Consider the following 27,918-nt stretch of genomic DNA (forward strand, 5'->3'; position numbering starts at 1 on the left):
TGGGAACTCCATCTTGGAATTAAAAATATATCGAATGTTCAATGTTAATTTAACTGTTTGTATTTATAGCTATATCTTGGAAACTCTTTAAATGACATTGAAACTTTTTATACACAGTTATAAATTTTTTTGAAAAACAATTTAATGCGAAAACATAATTGTTTAACAAATTATATATTATTTCCTACTTATTTTATTTGATATAGGTTAGAAAATTTTTTTAATTAAAAGGTATGCAAATTTTTACAACCTTTAAAATTGAACAATTTTAATGAAAAAATACAAACTGTAAAAAAATAGTTTGGGTAGTACAAAGAAATTTAAAAATGCACCTTTTTTGAATTTTTTCAACTCAGAAACTTTTTAGTCAACTACTTTCATTTAGTCATAAAAGTGACATTGTTCTAAATTTTGTAAAATTTAGTATATCTTGTATTAGTATATCTTGTATTAGTATATCTTGTATTAGTATATCTTGTATTAGTATTTCTAGTATTAGTATATCTAAAGAAGGTACTTTTTTGCGTCTGATTTTGTAACATAATTAATAGTCATCACCAATTACTTTGATTAAATATTTTCTTTGATTTGATAGATTTAAATATCCTCTTTCGGTCATTGGAATACGATTATCGATGAATGTAATCTTAATAATGCGATTCCTGATACAAAAATTATTCAAAGGTCTTTTTAGCTTCAATTTAAGGAAAATTAGTATAATATCAACTATAAGATTGTTTAATTCATGCATTTAAGATGAATAATAAAACATTATATTGCAATTTAGATACACACACGAATCTCTAGAAGCAAATTAGATTGTATCAGTTTCGGGCACCTTGAGGTAGCCACTTTATTTTGATTCCTTAAGTTTCATTTTAAGAAGTTACATATTTTTTCTAGAATTCAGAGAAATAAAAAAATTTTAAGACATTTTTGAAACTCATTTTTTATCAATACATCATAAAGAGATAACTGTGTTAAAACCAACTCCTAAAATTCACGAGTTATTATGGAACTGTTACAACTACTTGGCCTTAAAAACATGTAATTCTAGAGCACGTTTATCATTTGCACACGCATTGCACAACAATTGCTGGACAGTTTGGAGACCAGAATATTAATGACTAGTAGCGAATTTCTCTTCTAAAATATTAGATAATGTTACTAATTAGAAGAAGACAAAGTGAAACTCGCAATGTTTACAACTAGGCATCAAGATTCTTGAATATCAGATTAATAAAGCTCTACTCAAAGATTGAATAAAATAACGACGTCCCTATTTTAAGGGACTTATGTAAATATTTTACATCTGAACAAGCTATAAAAATTCATTTAACTTATGTTAATAATAAATGCACTGTAAATCTACAGACTGCTATAAGAAAGATTCCCCCCCCCCTCTCCGAAAAAAAAAATTAATAATAATAAAAATAAAACTTCATGAGGAAGCAAGAAGTCATACGACCTTAAGCTAGAACGTTTATTAAAGGTCAAAATATATTACGTAATAAAAGTGAAAATAAAATTAAAGGTTATGGATTTTACTTTAATTTATCAAACAAGGATTGCTTTCTTAACTAGCTTAATATACTTTCCACTAATATAGATATCGTTTAATAATAAAAATAATCATCCAATGTTAAACTTGAATGAATATTTAATTATAAAATTATACAAATAGTTAAAATACAATATTATGGGACAGATTTATCTATTTTATTTGTTTATTCATTTAAATAATAATCTCTTTCACATTTCTAAAAACAAACTCTAAAAGCTTTAAAAATAGTTTCATTAAGTTTCCATTAATAACAAAAGAAGACGAAAAAAGGCTTACAAAAAATGGCTTATAATTTAAAGGCTTATAATAGAAGTACAAAAAAATTCTTACAATAATCTGTAGCAATGCAACTACTTTAATAATATTGAATTTTGAAGATTTACACGATGAAGCAATTTTTCAATTTTACACGATTATGTCAGATATGTTTGTAGGTTTGGATACACTGGTTATTGTGAAGAAATGATAGCTGAAAATAATAAAATTAACATTTCGTACGAGAATATATGATATTAACCTAAAAGATCAATAATTATTACCATCTTTAAGAACTAATAAATAAATAGATGATCCGGTAAACAAACAACAATTTTAAAATAATTACTGATTGTTTAGTAATTATTCTGAGTTAAATTTTTCAAATTATTCATGTTTATCTTATGCGTAACCTATCTATACTAACTGACCCTATAACCGACCCTATACTGACTGACAGTATCTTATACTAACTGACTTAAAATTGAAAAATAGTTTATAACAATAAGACCTAGATTAGTACCTATTTCAGCACTTTACAGAAAACTTTTTTTCACTTTTATATATATTTTTAGTAGGTTGGAAAAAGTACGAAATTTTCTTTCTTCTAAAAGTTAGGGTCTTCCTAAATTGATTGGTCCCCACTTATCATTGCCCCCCCCCCATTTAAGCCCCCACATTTTAAAAATAATTCAGCCACGAAATCATGTAATTTGTAACAAAACGCGAACATTCAAATAAATGACGAAAATGTTTCTTCAACTCTAAGCTTCATCGTAACGCTTTGCGGGAAATTTTTAAGTAGAAAGAAGACTAGATGATCGAAAATAAAGTAAGCTGACCGGCTACATTGTGATACGGGAGATGGAATCGTATTAAGAAGATCCCGGGATCAAATCCAACTTCTGGCATGAGTGTAATTTATTTCTATGTTTTTCTTGAATATTTTTTTTCCAATGCACACCTAGATAATGACCTAAGTCATACAGGCACCTGAAGAGCAGATTTGTTGGCTACTCTTTCAGGGGCACCATATTAGGTGGGCCAACGTTGCTTCCACAGTAAGGACAGATAGTACAGACAAGGAAAAAACATCCATGCCTTGCCCGGAATTCAAACCCAGAACCTTTCTGATGCAATGACAGTTCCCTAACCCCTACACAGGCCGGTCAGCTTTTTCTTGAATATTTAGTGCAACAATGCTACACCTATATGGTGCCCATAATAAAATGATCAGTGGGAAAAAATAGATACTTTAGGCAACCAGGTGCTGAATTTTTTGTAATAAATATGACTGAATATTTCTTTCGTTTTGACAAAATTTGCTTCTTCTGAGTACTGACGATAGTTATTTTGTCACTTTGATATCCAGGAAAAGGTTTCGTCAAAAATGAAGAAAGTTTCGCGATATTTGAGTACCCATTTTTTTTGCAGTGCTGGAGAATAAACAAAATGAAATGTTTTTCTTCAACCTTAATGTAAGAGTTTGAATATATTTTCACTATTCAAAATTATATATATTTATTTTTCAAGGATACTATTAAAAACTTTTAAACTGTAGACAAAATTAAACATTTGTTCAAAATCATGCCGGAGAATAAATTAGATTCATTAAAAAAATCAGTGAAATATATCCCTTTTGAGACTAAAGACCTTTATATTAAATTTAGGAATCTTAATAATTTATGTGTTTTTAAAAGCTTCATAAAAATTTCCTGACATTATTTTCAAAACCTCTTGAATAAAGAGATTATATTAAATCCTTGATAAGCCACTAATCAGGGATTCAAGTCTGGGGTTGAAAAGTCCGTATAATTAATTGCTCCTCGTAATTAATTTAAATGAAGTTTCTTCTGTAATAATTTCTAATTAAACTTTAAAGAAGACTAAGCGGTCATTAAAAGTAGTGCTAATGAGCATCAAATAACCATTAAAATATCAAATTCTCATTAGTGAAATGAACAACTCGCTTTAATGAGTTTACACCATCAATTATTTTTAAAATGTCATCTAGATATTTTGTGTATCTAAGAAGTCAACAAAGCGTCACATTTTATATTGGGATGATGGATTATATCCATATTTAAATTAATGATTCTGGAGCCTTTTCTCTTCATAGACATATTCGTTTTTAACAATTAATACTTTTATGGTGATGCATTAAACTTAGTTATGAAATTAATTTAAACAACATTTCCCTCTTTCTTTTAATCTTGGTTATTCTCGCATTATAGTCACCGTCAAAAAAAAAAAACATAAAAAGAAATTAATAGTTCAGAAATATGCGGCATGAAGCAATTTCTTAATAGTATTTAATATTGTAACAAAAAATTTTCAATTGTTAAAAAAGAAAAGCATTGCAAAAATATGAATTTTGACATGAATACATTGACTAAACTAATATAAAATGAAGCGCTTTGCTAAATGTTTAGACTCACCGACATTACGTTTGACATTTTAAGTATTTTCAGATGGTGACTTAATACAAGAGCAACGAATGTTGAAAAATGTAAAAGGTATAAAGGCATAATCAGCTAATAATTATTCAAAATTTTATACAAAATAGTCAAAATTAATACGAAAACTACATAAAAACAATAATAGAAAGAATTTTTATGATTCAACTTCCTCCGAATAAAACTGTAACTTTGGAAAGAAAGCAATTATTACTAACACGATTTTATGAAATTAAAATATACCGAGTATTTTAAAAATCTGTTTTTTTTTCCTAATAAAAACCGATTATATTATAATTGGCACTTTTCACGATTCACCTTCAATCCGTTAAAACTGTAATTTTGATATTAAAGCTAATATTACTATAACACTACTGCATAAAGTTAAAATTTACTGAGAATTCTGAAAAACTTTTTTATTTTTAAAAGTAATAATAAAAAGTGCATTGTAATACAATTAACATCACTTTTTACGAATCATTTTCCATCAAGCAAAACTGAAACTACGATTTTATAACTACTGTTACCATTATTAACCCTATTTATTAACTTCGAGCTCTACAGACTCTATAAGCATCCCCAATTTGCACAAATAATCCGCAGTAATAGTATGAGATGGCTGGGCCCTGAAAATAGTGCCATGAGAATTGCCACCTATAAGAACCCCGAGGAATTACGTCCCAGAGGTAGACCACCTACTCAATGGCTCAAGGACATCAAAAATTACTTGAAAACCCTAAAGATCAGAAATTGGAACGGAGTTGCCATGAATAGGGGGAGCTGGCGTTTGTCAGCTCTGAGGCAGCCAAGGACTACAAGGGGCTGTTGCGCTGGCAAAGAAGAAGAAGAAGATTTATTAAATTAAAGTTGTTCTGTGTTACAATAAACGCTTTTTACGATTTAGTTTCCATCAAGAAAAACTAAAACTTTTGTTTTAAAACTACTATTACTAACACTACTTTATTAAAGTTGTTCTGTGATTTAACATAAAATTTTTTTCCTTACTTCCTAAAGTAATAGTAAAAAACATATTATATTCCATTAACACTTTTCTTCATTCAACTTCAGTCAAGTAAAACAGTAATTTTTTTTAAACAACTATCACTTTTACTACCGCATCTTTACTAAATTATAATGTACAAAGCATTCTAAATATTGTTTTTTCTTCATTTGTAAAAGTAATTTTTAAAAAAACATAATGTTATAATTAACACTCTTCACTATTTAACTTCTGAAACTTTTCTTTTAAAACTACTACTACTATTACTAACTCTACTTTATTAAATTGAAATTGTATCTAATTATACCTTATCAAATTTAAATTTATTGAGAATTCTGGAAAGCAGTTTTCCTTTCCTTTTAAAAATGATTATAAAAACCATATTATATTACGATTAACACATTTCACAACTCCAATTCTAATGAGTAAAACTGTAATTTTTCAATCAAAAGTACTGTTACTGATAATACCTCATTTAATTAAAATTTATTGAAAATTTTAAGAAGCTGTTTTCTCTTTACTTTTAAAATGATAATAAAAAAACACCTTCTATTACAATTAACACATTTCACGATTTAACTTTCAACAAGTAAAATTTTGCTATTAAAACAACTATTATTAAAAATACTTTATTAAATTTAAATTGTACCATGCATTATAATTTTTTTTCTATACTGTTAAAGGTGGTAATAGAAAACGCATTGCATTAGAATTAACATTTTTCCCGATTCAACTTCCATCAATTAAAATTGTAACTCTGCTTTTGAAACGACTATTACCGTAAGTAACTCAGCTTTACTTAAAAACAAATTTTCTGTGCAATTTAAAAAAAATTTAAAAAGATTTTCTGTGCAATTTTAAAAAAAGAAAAAGAAGAAAAGACGTTACTTTTAAAAATGATAATAAAAAATAACACTTTATGGCAATGAACACTTTTTATGATTCAAATTCCGCCAAGTAAAACTATAATTTTATTGTTAAAACTATTATAACTGTAACTAACGCTATTTTACTAAATTATAATGTATAAGGCTTTTAAAAAAATTTCTTTGTTTTTAATGGTAATTTATAACAAACACATTATATTACAATTAACACTTTTACTGATTCAAATTCTGTCAAGTAAAAATATAATTTTATTGTTAAAACTATTATAACTGCAACTAACGCTATTTTACTAAATTAAAATGTATAAAGCTGTGAAAAAAAAAATTTTTTTTTCTTTGTTTTCAATGTTAATTTATAACAAACACATTATATTATAATTAACACTTTTCATGATTCAAATTCCATCAAGTAAAACTATAATTTTATTGTTAAAACTATTATAACTGTAACTAACGCTATTTTATTAAATTAAAATGTATAAAGCTATTAAAAAAAATTTCTTTGTTTTTAATGGTAATTTACAACAAACACATTATATTACACTTAACACTTTTCATGATTCAAATTCCGCCAAATAAAACGCTAGTTGTCATACAAAGGCAACCCTCCTTCTACCAATTTTTCAACTTTTTATCCATTCTTTTTTATTTTTCTTAGTGATGCGGGGAAAGTTTTCACTTGGCAAGAGAATGTTCAGACTGATCTGTCTACCGAGTGAAAAACATCATCGGAACACTTAAGAAATTGCCGGACTCTTCACTCCATGTGGACTGCACTGATACAGTGCCAGACTTTATGGCTGGACCAATATTGTTAATTCACTTTGCTGTATGGAATGGTGCCGGATGTATAGGTTGAGGGCAGTGATTTGCGTCGTGCTGCTATGGTGCGAATTGGCCGGTGGAGTGCCGGACAATAGGCAGGACAATTTTAATTTATTAGCTGAAAGAGATAGAAAATTGCAAGAATTACTTAAATCATTAGGGTCTTATTCTTCTGATAATCATCAAATCATGCCATCAGAAAAGGCAAGTCATATTTTGCACTGTTTTTTTCTTTCTTTATTTAATAATTAATGAATTTCGTTTTTAACATTAAAATTAAAATTCCACTTTCAAAAAATTCACAAACTTTTTTTTACCATAAATTGGCTAAAAATATGAATTTTAATAAAAATTATAACAGAGTTTAAAAAAACGTTTGTGTGATTACTGATAATTTCAAAGTGGTAAATGGTATTCATAAGGCAAATTTTTTTTTTAATTTGCGATAAGTTTTTCCTTAATATATTTTTTCAGATGATTGATGCTTTGTATGAAAATAATGTGTTCGAAAGCTTAGCATATTAAATTTGCTCATTTTTTTAAAATAAGTTTGTTTATGAATAATGTAATCATATTTAAATAATTAAATAAAAATATGTATTTATAAAAAATCCTTTCGGAAATCTTTAAACAGAATTAAAAATCCATTCACGTTAAAATTACTTAGCTGATAGTAATTTCTATTTGGCATATTTCTGAAAACAATTTGATTTATTTTTTCCTTACCAATCTACCCATTTGACTATCAGTGTTTTTAATAAAATTTAAAAATTCAGTTTTGCCAATTAATTTCTTGCATATTTTTAGTTATCTTTCTTATTTTTTTCCTCTTTTTTGTTAGAAATGATTCTCTAAAATTGACATTTTTATTCGAAACTCTCTCATTTCCTTTTTAATATAATGTGAATGTGATATAAATGTGTACATTTTTGTATTTAAAAGATCTTAATGCAAAATACCAGATTAGAAACTAAATTAATGCCTTTTTCGGAATCCCGATGCCCCGATGCTTATTTTGTATGTTACGAAGCGGGTCATTTTGTATACTATAAAAAATAATAATTTTAAATACTACGTAAACAAAACTAAATTTTTCGATTTTTTAGAACAAACTGAAATTTGTGAGTTATCCCACTCAAGAAAATGTTATGTTAAGAAAAAAATGCAAATGTTAAGAAAAAAAACTTTCGGAGATTTTTTTTAAATTAAGATTGACAAGCAATGAATTTTCAAGATTAATTTAACCTGTGTTTAAAATATTAAGAATCCCTGTAATTTATTATATATATAGGGTGTACCTTAATTCCCACTCTTAATGTAGGTTTTTAAGACTATTTTCCAGAAACGAAGTATTTCTACTTGCAATGGGAGTCACAAAGAATTGGGTGAGGAAAACTTCAGAATTTCGAAATGTGGTGATCATTAAACTTAAAGATGTTTTTTAATCCTCCCTTTTTCCTCTAGCAATCAAACTGATTTTAGTGTCTAATTCCATATTTTTCATTACTGATTTGTAATATTTTGATAGATTTCTTGCTTTTTTTTGGCTTCAATGTTAGTATGTGACTCCTAATATGTACAGTTTTATCCTACTTTTGTCACAAATACTAATTTTATATACTAAGAGCAGTGATTGCAGAACACCTTGTATCTTTCTTTTTATACTAAATTCCGCTAATATTTTTCTTAGCTCCTTTAAAAAAGCTTTCAATTTTAACGTAACTCTCGGTTTGCTCTTTTTATGCATTTGTTTTAAAGAAATTCAAGATAAATATTTTTTTAGAACTTTACAATCGTGTAAAATTCAATACATTTATCAAAAAGTTACCATGTAAATTCGAAATTTATTTTAAATATTTCAAAACATTCATTTATTTTATCTTTTTTTATTTTTTATTTTTTTGCTATTAATTCATTGATATTATTATGCATTTGTCAATATATAAATACAATATATGCTAACATGTCCATAATTACCTTCGATTTTAGCAACAAATGCAATATATGCTAACATGTCCATAATTATTTTCGATTTTAGCAACAAATACAATATATGCCTAACATGTCCATAATTATTTTCGAATTTAGCAACTTAAAACAAGCGAACTGTTTGCATATAAACATAATATTCTCATTTTCAGAAAATAAATCAAGTCTTAAATTAAGTCAATATAATGGAAGTCAAAATCAATGGGAATCATAATGGAAGTCAAAATAAATCATGTGCTTCTTAACATTGTCAGAAAATATTCAAGTCTTTTAGATTAAAATTTGACAAAAATACCTTCGATTCGAGATGTATATAGAATGTACACATTTGATTACAATATGTCAACACGTCACTATAGTCTGTCGCTAAGTTAAAAATTTCCCAGAAAATATCATATGGTTTTGACTTTTGCAATTTGAAAAATCTTGTAGCAATGAAATTTATCTGGCTTGTTTCTGTCATTTTTAAAATTCTGGAATATTGTCTTTGATATATTTCCGAACGTTCCTGTAGATTTCTAAAAATTTTTAGTATGTTATAAATGCTACTAAAATTGTTTTACTTAGATCCGAAAACAATTTTGGACAGTATGATATCCACTTTATAATTCATGATTTTAATATAAATGCTACAGTTAGAGCCTGTAAGCCGTTAATCTGCACATTAAATAAATGATCCACAGCTTTACTAACATGATCCGCAAAGTGCAGAATCAAGTGTTTTCCGCTATTTACCAAAATAATGTTAGCTCTTTCCGTTGAAGTTCAAAAACTTTAAAGTTTAAAAAGCTATTTAGCATATTCTGCCAAGTAACTTTATGACTTTTATTTGTATTAACTCCATTGTTTAAGTATCGAAAATAAATTAATAAAATTATTGCATTATTCTTAATTGTAATTATACTTTAAACAATTTGACTCTTTGTGTTTTAGTTTTGTTTGAATTTGATTAATGATAGTTTGTTGATGGTTTGATTGCATAAACTTAATCATCTATGTAATGAAAAATAAATAAATAACATCACATTAATTCAATCTTTCAGAAAAGTTACTACTGTTGTTGCAGCAAAGTTCTTATTTTCACTTTAACAAGTGCTTAGAACACTGTAAAAAAATTTGGATCAAATTACAGTATAATGTAATTGGTTTCATCCTCCGTAAAATCCATTTATATAATAAAATATTATAAAAATTAGCAAATTTTTTGTTCCGTAGCATGTTTCGATGGAAATGGATTTTACAGTAAAAAGGACAGTCACTGTGAGTACCGGTAACCATAATTTAATCTGAAATTTTTTGCAGTGTTGGAAATATGCAAATTACCGAACATTTTGCGAATTTCTTAATTAATTTGAGAAATAAAACATTATTTTGGTACTTTAACGGATCGATATATAGTGAATCTGCGCACTACCTAGATTACATGTAAAATACTAGATTTATATGTTTTATAAGGTAATAGTTAAGTATTAAGTTAATATACGGTAGCTATAAGTTAATATAAGTTAAATTATCTTCCACAAGTAACAAATTAATTCATTCCATGAAGAGAAATCATTTTGCATTACAAAATAATTAAATATACTAAGAAAAATTATTATATTTGAACTTTTTACTGTACTTTGAAAAAATATGTTTTTGTTCTGCTCAATAAAACTTAACAATTGCTCTCAAATAATATATAAAAAATAGTATGTAGAAAAATTTGTTGCTAAAACTATTGTCGTAAAGGGAAATGAATCATTAGCGTTCGATTGTGTCGTCACAAAAATAATAAACAAACTCGAATAAAGCTAATCTCAGTCATAATAAGATATGAAATGAGTAAGCGTTTCTAATTTTAGTAGTAGCAGATTCCTCTTTTGGAGTATGAACAACTTTATTCTATCTGATTTGGATGCTTATCAATCAGTATTAAAGCATTTTCTAACTAAATATTGCTTCTCAAATAGTTTGATTAAATTTTATATTTATCCATTCAGTAGATTTTGCTAAAAATTCTATATATTTAATAGAAAGCTATCTTTTCAAAAATATATTTTAATAAACGTCTTGTAAGTTTCTTTTCCATAAAATCATGAACATCCTCATCTTTAAAATAATGATTATTATTTCTTCAGCTTTAATCTTTCTATTAAAGCGTTCCTAGAATTTAAAAGCTATCATAAATTACTAAGCAGATAAACTTGATTTTCAATAAATAATTTAAATAAACTTTCGTCTCTTATTATAATAACATTAGTTATGCCCTCATTTTGTTAAATTTTGTTATTTAGCAGTGAATGTTTTTAGACTTTAAAGTAAAGTCATATTCTCAAATAATTTCTATAAAAACACAGATCATCTTTTCTTTTCTAAGAAAACGTTTTAAATTAAACAATTTTATTCCTTTTTTAATACAAAAAATGTTAATTGCATCAGTTTCGGTATTCTTAAAAAGCAGCAAAGGCACATATTAAAATTTAAATATAAAGAGGCACATTTAATATTGTTATAAAAAGATTCTAAATCATTATTAAACGAATCATTCTTTTATAACATAGACTTATAGGCAAGGTTCTGATACTAAAATTATTAAAAGAATTATTTAAAGTATAAGTAGTAGACATTCAATAATCTTCAACATGTCTTTCTGAAACTTTAATGCATATTTATTTTGAAAAATAATCTTTGAGCCCTTGATTCCATTTAAAATTTAGAAAGTATAGAATTTTCATGAAAAATGAAAGAATCAGTCATTTATGGCAGAATTAATTGAAGTTTTTCTTTCAAAAGAACACATAACGATAATAATGATTTTTTCACGCTAAGAATAATTATAATATTTATAATGATGCTGAAGTCACATTTATTGAAAAAAATATACTTTTTCCTTAGTCACTTATTTAGAATCACTAATATTCATAAAACAACTAAGCACTAAATTGCTATTGAAATTTTAAATTTGCATAAATTTACACAGATCACCATAGGACTTTCATAATCCTGCTCGTAAAAACATTTTTACAGCTTCTATTGAAAAAAAATTTCAAAGCTACAGCAAAAAAAAATCATTTAATTTAAGTTACAATAGGAACCTTTCGCAATTTTGCAAACCGATTTATTTAGTAAACTTATTTTTAAAGGGAAATTTCGTACAAAAAAATTAAACAGCTACAAAAGATATGATAATAACGTAACTTTTGTTAACTTAATGCATAATTATATTCTGTTATTCTTACATCAATCTTCGATGCTGAAGGCTTCTCTTTTCACGTAAAAGTCACCACTCCCGAAAAAAATGTAAGTGACTGTACGAGATTCATCTTAATAATCTAAATTCATCATTACCTTATAAGACATTGTAACTCTTAACCAATGAAAACATATGCCAATCAAATTATATATTTTGATCCTAATTAATCGTTTATAAATGTGATTTTCATATAAATTCATAAAGCAAATGATTTGAATTGAATATTTTGATACTTCTATATTTCAGATATTAACAATTGTTGAAATATAGGTGTAATAAAAAGTATAATTGTAATAAAAGGTGACATTTGTGTTTTATTTGAAGCTAATAAATTCCTATGAAGTATGTACATAATTTCTCTTGTTCCAAAATATAGTTTTTTGTTAAATCATTGGAAAGAAATAAGGCAAATTAAATAAAAATTCACGAAGAAAAAATATTGGATAAAATTACCGTACTGTAGTAATGACATTTTTGGTTAAAAAAAGAACAATTCGGATTGATAAAAACAAAAATATACGGTATTTAAACCATTAATTTCGTAATATTTCCGCTCATATGATAATGGTTTTCCGGAAAGTATTGGTTTTCAATATTACAACTCTAATTACCACGCATTTAGTAAAAAATACAAAGCTGAGATGCAAATTTAACAAAATAAATAATTTATATGCCATACTCTACGGTATCATGATAAATATACCAATGTTTAACTTAATTACCAAATTTTATCAGATATTATAGAGCCGTGTTTGAAGAAAATACCGAAATCTTACCCAAAGCACGCTAGTAAAATCTACCGAGCTTTTTGGTGTTTCCCCACTGTAAATTTTACCATATTTGGCGGCTTTGACCATGCTTTTTCCTTCTGTGTGGAGTAAAATTCACAAAATAATATTTAATTATGTCGAAAACTATATTTAGATAAATACCAAAAGAAATTATTCGTAATTCTTTTAAATCTGTCAGAACATTGGAGCAACAAGGAATTGTAATGGTCATCATAATGATTGCCACTTTCCACATCTTAAATAACAGGCTTAAATAATAGCCGCATCTATATATCAGTTTATTCGCAATGCCTCTTTAATAACCAGCGACAAAAACGATCTTTTTGGAGAGCAGCACGGTTCATTATTTAAATTAATATTTTATTATTATTTATATGTAATTATTATTTATTTATACGGTTTATAATGTTCCTCGAACCAATCCATGACGATTCAACCCTTATGACATGGTGCATTATCCTGTTGGTATATACCATCCCCCGCAGGAAAAACTGTTGCCATGAATGAGTGAACCTGGTCTGCAACTATGTTCAAGTAGCTTACAGACGTCAGGGATTGTTCTATGAGGATTATGGGTCCTAATGTTCCCCATAAAAACATTATTCCTGGGCGAGAAACCATGAAAACCTGGTCGAGCCCATTGTTATAGATGGAGGGTGGTCATAATGTAATAGCTCTTCGGTGTATATACTAGACTTACTGGAATTTTTTTCGACAAACGATTTGATATGTTGAACGTTAAATGTTCAAAATTTTCTCAGCTCAAGTATCATACTGACTGCTGACGTTTTGTTCCAGTTCATCAACTGCTTAAGAGTACACACAAACAATTAATTTTTTTTTCAAAACTATTCTGTTTCCAAATTATAATTAAGAGTTTTAATACTTCTCTTATTATTATCCACTTATACATGTATTTGATACCTCTACAACTGGAATATGTGTTGTTGTTGTTGTTGCTTATCCTCATTTTGCCTGTCGAAGTCAGACCAGATCTATGAACCCGTTGACCTGAATGAAATCAAAGACCAAAAGAGGAGTAGAGTAGATGTCTTCCCAGAGAAGACCAAGACTGCCCAGGACTGATCGACGGAAGCCGGGTGTAGATGGCATTTAGGGCAAATGGGGTAGGTTTTAGTTCCTTAAAAATACAGTAAACCTTTTAGATGGCCGGTAGCTAGGCGTAAGAGGGTGGTACAAACTCTCCCTTCAAAGGGAAGAGTAAAAAAAACTCCAGACTGGAATATGTAGAATGATTCGACAGTAATTTTCAAAAAACGTTTTATTTGTCATTCGTAATTTTTTTAAATATTGTCTGAGAAATTGTTACACTGTAAAAAATTCTGGATCAAATTACGGTAAATATAAACTGTAATAGCTTATTTTTGTCAACACCTTAATATTTGGCCGTTATGTTTCTTTTGAGGAAAGGAAACTCGCAGACTGTACGAAACATTAGTATATTTGGATTCAGTATTAGATGGATAGTATTAGCTGGTTTGGTTAGACAAGGTTGAATAACCAGGTTAACCAGCACTGTTTCACTTCAAAGAATAACATTTATTAAAAGAAACTGATAATGAGAGTTTGATCAACAGCTCCTAATAGAAAGAAGGCATCAGCACTGATCAATTTAGTAGTGTGACGTAACAAACATAACTGCGCAGTGGAGGAAATAAGAAAGATCTCTCTACGTTCGGGATACTAAGCGGCGCTGTGGGGAAAATACGAAAGATGTCATTACTAAAGATGGACTGATCATTTTTTTGCTTATGGTAACCCATGCTGAGGGCTCTTCTCTTCTATGAGCTATTGGTTTAATGGTATAGAAAAGGTGTGATCAATTATGATCTATTCGCAGAAATATACTACACCCAACTGCACGAAGTAATTCAAAATTCAAAGATAACAGCCTAAATCGGTCAATAGTTTGTCTCTTTTCTTATTGCATAACAGTGCTATATCACATACTGCTCAAGTGATTATAGTAAGACTACAGAAATAAAGAAATAAAACATTTCTTCATCATTCTCCATAATTCCCCACGAGTAATGAATTCTCCTCGAGAATTCCCCACAAGTAATTCTACGACTACCACTTGTTCCTCAGTTTGGATAACATTTTAATATGAAACAATTAAAGCCAAGAAATACTGTAAGGCATTCATAGAGTTTATTAACTTCTGCCCTACAGAGTTTAAACCTTTCGTCTTTTCGAGACAATATTGGTGCGTTCTTTGATTAACAGAATAGTTCCATATATTTTTAAGTTATTAGCCAACTTCGCCATTTTGTCTCTACAAATTTCATCTTTGAAAACCTAATATTTAATTATAGATAAATGATATGTTTTTATGAAAATAATTATAACACACTCTAGCTAAATGACTCTTTCCTTTTTTAATAACATTAATTATAATTAATAGAAATTTAGAAATCTTGATGAAAAATTTTACAATTACATATGTTTTTGAACGTGATTTTATACTTTTGCCTGATGAATCTTTCTTTAAGATTGCTGAGTGTTAGCGAGACTAACACTCAACAAAAATAGCATTACAAATTTCACTTTCATTTTCAACTGATATAGATAATTCAATTTAAAATTCAGACACTAATATAAAATAATAGCTTATGCTAAACGCGATATGCAAATTAAGTCACGTGCAAACCGACATCTAATTGTCTTGTCTAACTTTTAAAATGGTATATTAAGGAGCATTTGGAACATCATTAATTCTATATCTCGCTTTCTAGAAGAAAATATAAGCCCAACTTCCAATTTTTCAGTTTCTTATCATTTGTCTTACTTAAGCAGATACAGCTTGTTTGAACGAAATGTATAGTAAATTAATATAAATTGTAAGCGATAAAATGCAAGACATGGGCATCTTCCGTCGTCCATGTCGATGGCCATTTTTCTTCCGCTATCGTTTTCTTGGTGACCTTGGCGAAAGGTGGTTTGAAGTCGCGATAATATGTGAGCACGCGTTTTGAATGTCAGAGGTGTCGTAGAAAATAGATTGCTAAGTGTGGTTTCGTGGTTGTGGCCCCTTTACTAAAGAATGGTGTAAATAGCATATTGTGAGGTCTTGTTGAAAAGATAAAATGATTCGTTTTACTGCAAGTAGTTCATCACGTGAATTCTTTCGCGTCTTTTTTTGTTAAAAGGTTTTCTTGAGATCGTCTAACATCAATTTACTTTTAAGAGATATATTTCTCTAAGAGGCCTTAGAATTTTTAAAAATTTTCATTACATTAATATCACTTAAAAATATAATAAAAATTTAATTGATTTATAATACATATTTGATTTATAATAATTAACAAATTAGAATAATTAAAATGATTAAATATAAATATTTTATTGATTTCTCAACAATCAAATAAAGTAATTATTCGTTTATATTTTAATAGATTGTTGAAATTTTTCTCTAAATCTTTTATATGAAATTAGTGCATGTTTATCAATAAAATATGAGAGATAAGAATAAAGAGGTGCAAGAATACAATGTAACGTGAAGTCCCATATTCAAATTTTTCGGGTGAGCTTTTTTACTGAAAAACATCACAGCTTCCATAAAAGTAATAATATATTACTGTGGCTTGCGCTTTTGCTTAGTTAAAATTTGCATAGTATTTATCTGGAAACAATACTAAGGATTAGCATGGTATATAGTGTCAAACCTGTAAGTATTGCTTATCACTATGATTCCTCAAGGCAATCAATTTTCCTTTCAAAATTTATTAAGAATATTATAGAAGTATTAGAATAAATATTATAATCATTCCCACGTCATCAAATTTTTATAAATCCTTGCAATACAAATATCGTAATAAATCTTAAGTTTCCTAAATTCTCTATTCAGAAGCATTAAAAGCACTTTCAGTCACGAACTGATAGTCTTTCTTATGAACTCACTATTTCGCGGATGATATAAAAATCAAACCAATTCGTTTTTTTTAATAACCGTCATTGAATAGCCGACCCAATTTTTGGGTTTACAACTACCAATGTTCAACTCCGTAGCCTTATAATTGTGAACCCAATTTAGAAGACATGGGAACTCCTAGATTAAGTATTGGGAGAAATTTGCTTTCGTGGAGACACTTTGATGGAACTAACATGCATCTACGTTACATGGAAAGGAAAACCACGAAAATCACCCATGGTTAGTCTGACGACAGGTGGAATCTAGCCCATGATCCGTCTGCCACTGAGCATGTTTTACGTCTAGTGGTCATTGCAAGCAGTGTGCGTAATTCGTGCCTACCAGCCTTCACTGAGAACCCAGGTCACCTCATTGGGAGGCAAGAGTTCTATCCCCTGAGCCACCACAGTTCCTTGCCAAAACATTAAAACAATGATAAAATAAGAAATTTTAAACAAATCTAAATCTCATAAAAATTCTAAAAATTTACTTTGATGTGTTTGTAAATCGTACTTTCTGTCATTATTAACGTGTTTTTAAATATAGCAAATTTTTTTTAAAAAAATTATTTTAAATTTTTCGTGCAACACATTTTACGATTTTCCTAGTCTTCGCGTTAAAGTTTCAAATCAATGAGATTGTATTTCCTTAAATAATAAAAATAATATAAAACCTCTCAATAAAAAACTTATTTAATCTCCATCTAAATATTTGATTTCTAAACACTCAAATATTTAACAGCAGTTAGTTCAATCTAGCAATAATGTCAGAATTATTTAAAAGATTTGAAAACAAAAAACGTGTTCATCTTCTCCCTAATGATGATCTTAATTTTAGTCATAAAAAATCATGGAAAGTTTTAAGAACTCTGTGGAAAAAACTTTCTCGAAAATTCAAAAATCTTGCTTCAAAGTGAACATATTAAAGGGAGAAAAAAATCCCGGTAAAACTACCGTACTGTACGTTTATGACACTTCTAGAGAAAAAATCGTTCTGGTTTTTAAAAAAAATCTAAATATACGGTATTTAAACCATTAGTGTGACAGTTTTTTCCATCCATACGTAACCGTTTACAGGAACTTCTCAGTTTCAAAATCATACTTTTTTTCTCAGTGCATGAACGACATCGACTTTATAAAACCATTGCACATGCACACTTTCGATTATGGTAAGTACACATAGTTTTAAATCAAAGATGCAAGATGCCCCGATGCTACCACCCTTTATACATATTTTTTTTTAATTCATATCAAATAAGATATTGGGATACCAAAAAAAATTATTATAGATTAAAAAAATATTGGGATCCCAAATTAATATTTTATTGAGAAAGTTTAAGTTTATGAAATGAAAAACACTGTTGTAATTTTTTGATTCACGCAGAAAGACCGAATAAAAAATATTAAATCCAATTTTATTACTTGCTATAAATAATTAAGCAAGGCAAAACTAAACAAAAACGTTAATCGAAATCTGTCGAATCATATTTAAGGAAGACAATACGTGTACAGAATACCAATGTCTGTTAGATTGCAGTTTAAAATTTAAAAGTGTGACTAATATCTCCGTTAAACTAATATTTTTCACTCCTGCAAATAAACAGGTTTTGATCTTCTCAGCTCTTATTTTTCTGTCATGATTTGTTGTTCCTCAGTAGAGTTATTTTTTTTCTACTGTTCAGTATTAATTTGCAACCCAAAATACTCATATTTTTAATTCTTCATTTTTGAATAAAGCTCTTAAAATAGTTATCTAGTGTGATCATAGCGAAACGTGAAAGACCCTTTATTCTGAATCATTTTTATAGACTCTTTGTTGAAATTAAAACAGCCTTTTACTTATAGTACAAGAACTATCATCATCATCATCAATAGTTCCACAACCCAGGGTGGGTCTTGGCCTTCTCAGGAAGTTTTTTTCCAGACTAAACTTTTTTTTTTGCTAATGTTTTCCAATTTTTAGTTTTTAAGAACAAAAGGTCTTTCTCTAGGCCATCTATCCATCTCAAATTCATCCTGACTCTTTTTCGTGTGCCAACTGGTCTATATAATCTGTGTATATTTTCTTAAATCCGAAGAAATGTTTTTGTTTTACTCATTTCAAAGTTTGTTTAAATATATTTCTGTTGTGTTTAAAAGAAATTGAAACTGTTGTAATTAGCTTTTGTAATAATGATAGTATAAAACTGGCATTAAAAAAAATCATACAAATTTTTTTGTTTACAATTAAAAATATATATGCAACAAATGATAATACATGGAAAAAAACTTGAATGAACTTCCGTTATTTCTTTTATCAAAAGTAACTTTTGAAGACATTGATCAAGAGTCTTCTAGATTCTTTACTTTATTATTGTATTGTTTACAGTAACAGACTTTCACGGATCTGTGAAGGCATTACATTTAAAACTTTGACCACTTTCCGAACTGTCAAAAATTTGGGTTTCTCTTCTGGAGCTCCGGTATTACGACGTATCATTTGCTTCTTAGCTTTTACATTTAGTTATATTATCGTCATGCTACGTTTTCGCTTTTACACAGCATTTATCGCTATATTATAGTCAAAAGAAATTTTCTATCAATCAGAATTTTGACCATTTCGTACAAGTTTTAGTATGGTTAAAAATTAATGGGACACTGCGCTGGATGACAACTCATTTTAAAATGATGATACCACTTCTTGAAAAATTTACCAGCTTATTATCGCCCATGGTAATTTATCTTCAATAAATAGTTACTTTCCGATCAGCAAGAGGAGGATCCGATGAAAGCTCTCTGCATGATACCAATACAAGTTACAATTAATTTTTTTTCTATAGTATAATTATTTCTTACTATTATATTCGCTATCAAAATATAAACCATTTTTCGAAGTAAATTAACAGACGCATGACTAAAAAGAAGAAAATAATTTATTTTTATTTATCAGATCCAAAACGAAAAATGTGCCCTACCTTTTGGTTTTAAGTCCTATAAAATATTTTTTTTTCTAATCCGCTTGAAAAGCAAGTTTTATTTTCCTCTAATTATATAATCAGGATAATATTATCGGTATCGTACGTCCATGATAATTGATGACTGACTCTTTTCTCGGAATCAATGTAAGGATAATACATTAATGTCGGATAACTCTTTAAAGATGAGACATAAATACTCACTGACACGGTGAGTGACCTGCCAGTTAGATTTTGACAGACGATAAAAATGGAACTCAAGAATCGTGTTGATGACAGCGAAACTGCAATGTCCCATTTTGAGAATTTTCTTTTAGGAAATCGTCTTTAATAAAATGATAAAAATAATTTTTTTAGAAGCTAATTGAAAACTTTTTAGAGTAGATAACCACTTAAAATAGACTTGACTTGTTCTCATTTAAAATTTAATCTACTCAAACTTAGAATTCAATTTAATCTAATTTAAAGTCTTTTTATATGTCTACTTATTGTGCCTTCTTATATTTCATTAAAATTAATTAAAAGGAAACCTACTTTTGGATTTGAAATATTGTAAGTGACAAATATAAAAGACGAAAATTTAAATTATATTATGAATTTAGGAATTTTTAGACCATGAACTAATTTCACTATAATTGAAATAAATTATATTTCAATAACTAATCTATTGTTAAATTTGATAATTAACGTTATTAACTTTTTTAAAAAAATATTTTGCAATTTTCAATAGCAATCGCTCAAAAAGGTTTTTAGAACAAATTATAAAAATTATAAATTTTAGCAATATTTTGCAATGTTCAATAGCAATCTCTCAAAAAGGTTTTTAGAATAAATTACTAAAATTATAAATTTTAGTAATATTTCGCAATGTTCAATAGCAATCGCTCAAGAAGGTTTTTAGAATAAATTACAAAAATTATAAATTTTTGTAGTATTTTGCAATGTTCAATAGCAATCGCTCAAAAAGGTTTTTAGAATAAATTACAAAAATTATAAATTTTTGTAATATTTTGCAATGTTCAATAGCAATTGCTCAAAAAGGTTTTTAGAATAAATTATAAAAACTAAATATTTTAGTAATTCTATATATATAAGTGCGATTGTCAAAAATAATAATTAAAAACAATCTTGCTCCTTTATAAAGAGTTTGAATTTGATTTCTTTTATTTGTGGTTCTCATTAACTCAAATTTAATATGTATAATTATAAGAACAGGTTAAGAAATAATTTTATTTATATTGTCGCTAGGAACAATATAAATGCTATATAAGCAATTATATATAAGAAAGATAATGAGTAATTGTTTTTTGGTTTTTAAGGGTTTTTATGAAATGTACAGTAGATAATAAATCATACTTTTTGGTCCGTGTCTCTTATTTGAATAATAGAGACGATAATAATGGAATTGTCATTCCTGTAGTACCTGTCGGGAACAAATTCTTGCCTTTGATCCTCGTGCAAACTTTTTGCTTCAAAAAACTTTTTTTTCATATTATTATTTTATATCAAATTTTTTTATTTATTTCAAATTTTACTTCCATTTTTAAAAGTGCAATTTTAAAAATATAAAATTTGAGCAAAATTTGACTAATAATTCCAAAGAAATCAAATTGTGAAAAAATTCGTATTTTTGAAATTCGATTTCGTAGGATCTATGGGTCCGATTTTCCTCAGATTTTGTATTTTGATATTTAAAAATATTTTCTTTGAATTGATATAAAAAATTTTATACATTACAATTCAAAGTTTTTCGGCTAATATTAAATAAATAAAATAGTAAAATATAAGAAATATTTCATTAAAAGTTGTATATATTTGCATGGAATTCTCTTTCGATGCCTTTTATAATTTTGAACAAAAATTTTAAAGTCTGTTTCATAAGTTCTCGCGAAAAGTATAATTTCCATTAAGGGATTCAAACTTTAAATCGCTCCCCGGACCAAACTATTCTGGCCATATTTTTCAGATGGCATGGCGGCTACTCCTTATATCTTGGGGGTCTGAAATCCGAACCCATAAAAAAAAGGCATGTTTATTCTGAGAAAGTTAGTTTTTGTGTCTTTCATAACTTAAAATATCTTCTGCATTAATTAATTAATATATTTGAGGTCACCCCCTCGAACCATTAAGATTGTCCTTGAATATGAAAATCCGAACATTAGTACAAAAGTTATGTCGGTTGCTCCTATTCTTTTGCACACTATAAGTCACGTTACACGAGAAAAATAACAACATCCAGTATATAATGATATCTGTTCACAAACGCAATCAAGAAGTTATTTAAAAGTGAAATAAACTTTTTTTGTTATTCTGCACTATAAGCACTGTTGATTTATCTTAGAAATCTATCTGGCTTATGTTGGTAAAAGTAAAGTATCAACTACAAAAATGAACATGTGCATAATTAATGGAATTAACAAAACTAACAGATATATTTTCATGTTTTGCTAAACTTGGGAAAAATTAAGGTTCATATTTTTTCATCATTACTACATATATTTTAATTTACAGAGAAATTTTCAAGTAAATCCCTTCAAATTCTTAACCCTATGTCTATTTCAAGCAAAACACTGCCGGGTGTATTTGTTATAATTTTTACCGTAGCGCATTGGTAGTGATTTTGGTAAAATTAAAGGATAAAAATAAAAAAGGTTTTATATTATATGATAAAATTTGGAAAATGTGGAGATATTTGGTAATTTTATCCTAATACCTTAGAGCATGGCATTAAGGTTAGGAATTTTTATTAAATGTGTGGTAATAAGAACTATATTTATTAAAAAAAGAATTACTGGTTAACCGCTGCTATATGAACAGAACAATTACCAAATGAATGCTTTAATAACATATATTTTGGTTTTATTAAACAGAATTATGCTTTTTTTTTTACCAGAAATGCCAATAGCATACAATACGGTAATTTTACCAGAATAGTTTTTTTTGTGTAACGGGCCATTTAATAAGATTTAAATTTCTTTTTCTAAATACAACACCAAGTAACAAAAAAGTCCCATTGTTAATTGTTACTTTTTGTTAAAGAGAAATTAACTTATTTTTAACATAAACATTTAAAATTGTTTCGGCCTTGGAAGTTTCCAATTGTATTTCAAACTGTGCGAAATTACGAAACTTATTTTCACTTCAACGAGTCAGTCTTTTGAATTTTAAACTACCCCCTCCCTTATTTTTAAGCTCCTCTTTTCCTCCGACAGGTTAATTTTAAATATTTACTTTTGTATGAACGAGACTATGGGAGTGATATATTTGAAAGTATCAAATATATAACCTTGGAAGCTGAAGAAGCAAAAATGCATTTATTTCTAACCTCGAATTTTATATAATGAAACTCCTTGAGAACAAATAAACGAAATGTCGTCGAAAACTTAAACGCTTTCAACTCGGTTGAAGACTATAAATATTCATACAAAACCTACGCGTAATGTCAGGTTTTTGAAATTATTCAAATTTGTGTCTGTTTTTTGTCGGAAAAAAAATTATCGGTTTCCTAATTTGTATTTCGTTAAAAGAGAAATATGTTATCAATAAGTTCCGTTTTTACTTATTTTTCATTTCGAGAAGAATTTTTATAATTTTAAGAAAATAAAGTAACTCTCTACTTGGTGGTGTAAATGAAAACAATAACTGGAGAAAGAGATTTAACTTTGAACTGTACAAGATTTATAAACAACCTGATATTATTAAATACATAAAAATTAATAGAATGAATTGGATTGCCCACATGATTCGAATGAGTGACGACAACACAATAAAAAAGATACTGCTTTTTAGACCCACTGGAAAAAGAAAGCGGGGAAGGCCGCGGTTGAGATGGACTGACTCAATGGAGTCTGATTTTCTCGCAATTAATGAAAAGAATTGGAGATCAAAGATAAATCGAAAGTCGTCATGGAGAAATCTTCAGAGGAAGGCATCGGCTCACATTGGGCTGTCTGGCCAACTATGATGAGGATGATGAAAGTAACTCTCTTTTTTTTAACGAAATAAGAATATACTCGTTCTTTAGGCTATATATATAGCGTAGATAAAACCATAAAAACTGACTTATTGGAGTTTCAGTTCTATAATCTTGAAACTTCCTCAGTGCCGAAACACAAAACGAGAGTAAGAAAACAGATAAATATAGAAGAAAAGTTGTAAAAAGAAAGAAAAAGTGGTTTAACCAAAAAAGAAGAATGCAGAAATCTACATCTTGTGTTTTCTATTTATGTTTTCTATTTCTTTGACCTATATTTTTCAAACTTGATTTTTACTATTTTATTCTAAGTTAATTAAGTGCTGAAAGACAATTTTGACAATTTTGAATTTTTTTTTAAAAAAAAAACTTTCTTTCTTCGGATTAATTTTTAAAATAAATGCTGCCCAGTGTAAAGAATACTGTAATTTAGAGATATTGGAAAATATCGTGTTATATATCATTATTATATATTAATTATCTATCGCAATATTAGCATTCTTTTATCGTTTAGCACTAATATAATATTTTAAAATAATTCATAATTAATTTTTATACAACAAAGTTAATTGTAATTCGCATTGGACTCTCAGAAATAAAACTCTCAATTTTGACGATTCGGCAATCTTTGAACAGTGTTTTGTTCATTTTGAGAATCATTTCGTCACGGAATCACGGAATTTGTGACAAAACAAGAAATCTCAAATGAATGGCAAAAATAATTCCTCATTTCTAAACTTCATCGCAGTGTATCGTGGAAAATCGTTAACTAGAATGCCAAAACTAAAATAAAGACTTCGCAATCGAAAATAGACGACCTGAGTCGAATGAACTGTATGGTGGTCAAGGAGTTGGGCTCGTAGTAAGCAGATGCTGGGTTCGAATCCCGCTGTGGCGTGAATGTAGTTTATCTCTCTGTTATGTTGTACCACGTATATGGTGTCCACGTGAAGTGATTATTAGATACGTTAGGCACTACAAATTTAAAGAAAAATAAATGGAATGTCAGAGTATTTCTTTTATCTTGACAAAATTCGTTTAATCGGAAAAGGGATAATAGTCATTTCGTCACTTCGACGAAATTTTTGCTCGTAGGAAACGGTTTCCTCAAAAACCAAGAATTTTTTTTTATATTTGAGTATCCATTTTCTACAGTGGGTCAAACAATAAAATGATAATTCCCGTTTTTGTACCAATCCAATTATTCACTAAATAATAATAGTTATAAGTAAATCCCCTGACACAAAAATATTAAAAACAATTTTTTTTGTCCTAGCACAACAAAAACACAATATTTATAAATTCTTGTAAAATACTATTCATCCGTGGAAATTTTCCATCAACTGGCGGTTCTTTTGAGATATAAGGATTTTACTTTTCGGCTCGAGGCACGATTTGACGTCTACCTGACGTCAAAAGTATCTTAAAAAAGATGTTTTTATCTATGTATCCTAAGAACAGATCTGTCTTCAGCGTGAACGACCGGTAATGTATCACTATTTAGAAGAAGACAAAGTACCCATCGGCGCCGTTAAATAACCCTTAACAGCTAGACAGTTTATAAAAACAGCACTTATACTGCTCTTGATGCTAGAGTCTCCAGAATCAAACTTAAACAAATTGAATCATTGAAATATAACTTATTAATTTTTAAAAAAAATTGCATTAACGTTTTAGTTAAACATAATTTCTGCTTCATATAAATATCATAAAGATTTAAATATTCATCCAAAATTTAAATATTTCCTATGATTTAACATACACTATTTAAGTAAGAGCGATTAAGCACATTAAACAAAGTTCTTGTATAATTACTGTACTGTATAACCTTATAACCGTACTAGATAACCTTTCTCGAAAAAAAAGAACGGTCAATAAAAAAAAAATTACAGCATTGTAAATGTACGGTACGCTAAACCAATCATTTGAATAATCTTTACGTTTGTATGTTAACGGTTTACTAAATTTTTTTGTATTTCCAATAACCACACAATTATAGAAAAATACAAAACTGAAAAGTATATTCAACAGAATAAATGGTTTTTATGCCAACCTCGATGGTTTCATCATAAAATTACCACATTTATCGCATTTTATAGCGTATTGTAAACCATGTTTTTGCATTAATTTTATTAAAATCACTACCAAAATTCTTCGGTAAAAATCACCGAGCTTTTTGGTGATCCCATAGAGCCAGAAACAAAGTAAATTTTACCATATTCTGGTTCTTCTCAGTACAACCAATCCATGCGTTTTTTCCTCAGTGAAAAAAAAAATATATAAAATGCTATTTGATTGATTCTTTTCTTAGAACTGTTACATATCTCGTCGTTCAATTAACAACAAGTAAGTTGCGCTTTTAACAAAATACGAAAATTTATTAAGTTAAATTTAATTTTAAAAAAAATCAAATATTTTATTGCAATATTATATTTATATTATACTATTGAACATAAATATTATAATATTTATATTCAATGTTTATTCTTCTAGTATGCTTGCGTGTTTGCCTGCTCCAGTGAATGATATATGTATCAAGTGCCTTGCTAAACTATAAAAAATTCCGGATCAAATTACGGTTTAACGTCCTGGCGTTTTACGTGTATTATCCGTAAAATATATTTTACCGTGTAATCCATTTTTTTCCGTATAATCCATTTGCATCGTAAAATATATCGCAATTTTTTCAGTAATTATCTAATTAGAGTGATTGAGTGATTTTAATATGGTATATTCCATATCATGTTCTGGTTTATATTGGATTTTACGGTAATTAATATTGGCATATAGGTAATATATTGTAATTAGTAATCGTAATTAGTATCCGTACTTTTTATTGTAATATTCTTACTAACATTCTTACGAGGACGCTATGCATGTAATAAAAAAAAAATTCTTATAACAAATTAAAATATTTATCTAACATTTTATTAACACACACCAATTACACAATAGCGGTTGAAAATTAAACATATCGAAATTTGTTTGATCGATTTTTTCTCTAAGAAATTAATTCAGCTCTCATATTTTAATTAACAGCCAGTAAACTATAATTTATTTACTTATTTATTTTCCTTTTAAAAAACAGATGCATTTTTTATTTGAAATAGGAAATGAAAAGAATGCAAAAAATATGTGTTTATAAAAACATAGATTAGTTTCCTTTTCCTCTTTCGGTATTTTTTTTACCGTTTTTGAGAGCCATAAGTGTGAAATGAAAAGTTAATGGGCCATAAAACGAGTTACCAAATCCTTTTTTATAAGTAATTACTGTCGCCCAAATATTGTCAACTATAAGAGAGAAAAAAAGTATTAGCAATTGATGTTTTTTTTTTCTTCCCATCGTCTGAAAGGTGAGTGGGTTCGTTCAACAAGGATAAAAAGAAGAAAAAAAATCAGAGTTGAGTGATTAAAAATTCTGCCAAGTTGGAACTAGTTCTATCTTTTTAGCTTTCACGCGAATGAAGATGCATATAAATGGATAGCTTGAAGTGCTTTTTAGTTTTATAAGTGCCAATTTATTTTCTTTAGAGGTGTAAAAGGTTTAAAAATGCAATTAACTTGCGCATTTTTATATCTTATTAACACCTAGAAAAGGACTGAAACTGTCTATATCTTTCATTTTTAGACACTTATCAAATTTATACCGATTGCCAGTAAAAAATGTTAAGATATATTTTTAATATTTGCTTTCTTAACTGTTTTTCTGAAGTAAATTTTTGGAGGTTAGTGATTTATTTCATTTTAAAGGATGTATGAAGGAAAATTTATATTCTAGTCCAGGGAGTTTTGGATTAATTTAATGCTAAGCACATCTTCTTTTACGTAAGTATGTGTGACCAAGTACAAGCATAAAACTGTTTTGTTTACCATAAATGGGCAATTGACGTCAAAGAAGTGCTGTTAAACATGGAAACATCTGTTTCTCGATTGAATAAACTAATTATTAAAAAAAATGTAATTTAAATTCATTAGAAATCGCTAAGGACGTAATATTTTTAGATTTTTTGCGTGTAATAAATGAAAAATAATTATATCTTTGTTTTTATCACCTAGTTT

The 27,918-nt window shown here is 27.8% G+C and overlaps 1 protein-coding gene across 1 annotated transcript in view; it reads left to right on the forward strand.

Moving 5' to 3' along the window:
* The first annotated feature begins 6,799 nt into the window (after positions 1–6,799).
* Positions 6,800–27,918, forward strand: part of LOC107438671 (uncharacterized) — a 44,926-nt gene continuing 23,807 nt past the window's right edge. Inside the window, exon 1 of the mRNA XM_016051000.4 lies at positions 6,800–7,191. Within this exon, the coding sequence (XP_015906486.1) occupies positions 6,994–7,191 (198 nt within the window). The 5' untranslated portion in view covers positions 6,800–6,993. The remainder of the gene's footprint in view (positions 7,192–27,918) is intronic.

The sequence above is a fragment of the Parasteatoda tepidariorum genome, chromosome 4 (genome assembly GCF_043381705.1).
Source record: "Parasteatoda tepidariorum isolate YZ-2023 chromosome 4, CAS_Ptep_4.0, whole genome shotgun sequence".
Lineage (NCBI taxonomy): Eukaryota > Metazoa > Arthropoda > Arachnida > Araneae > Theridiidae > Parasteatoda > Parasteatoda tepidariorum.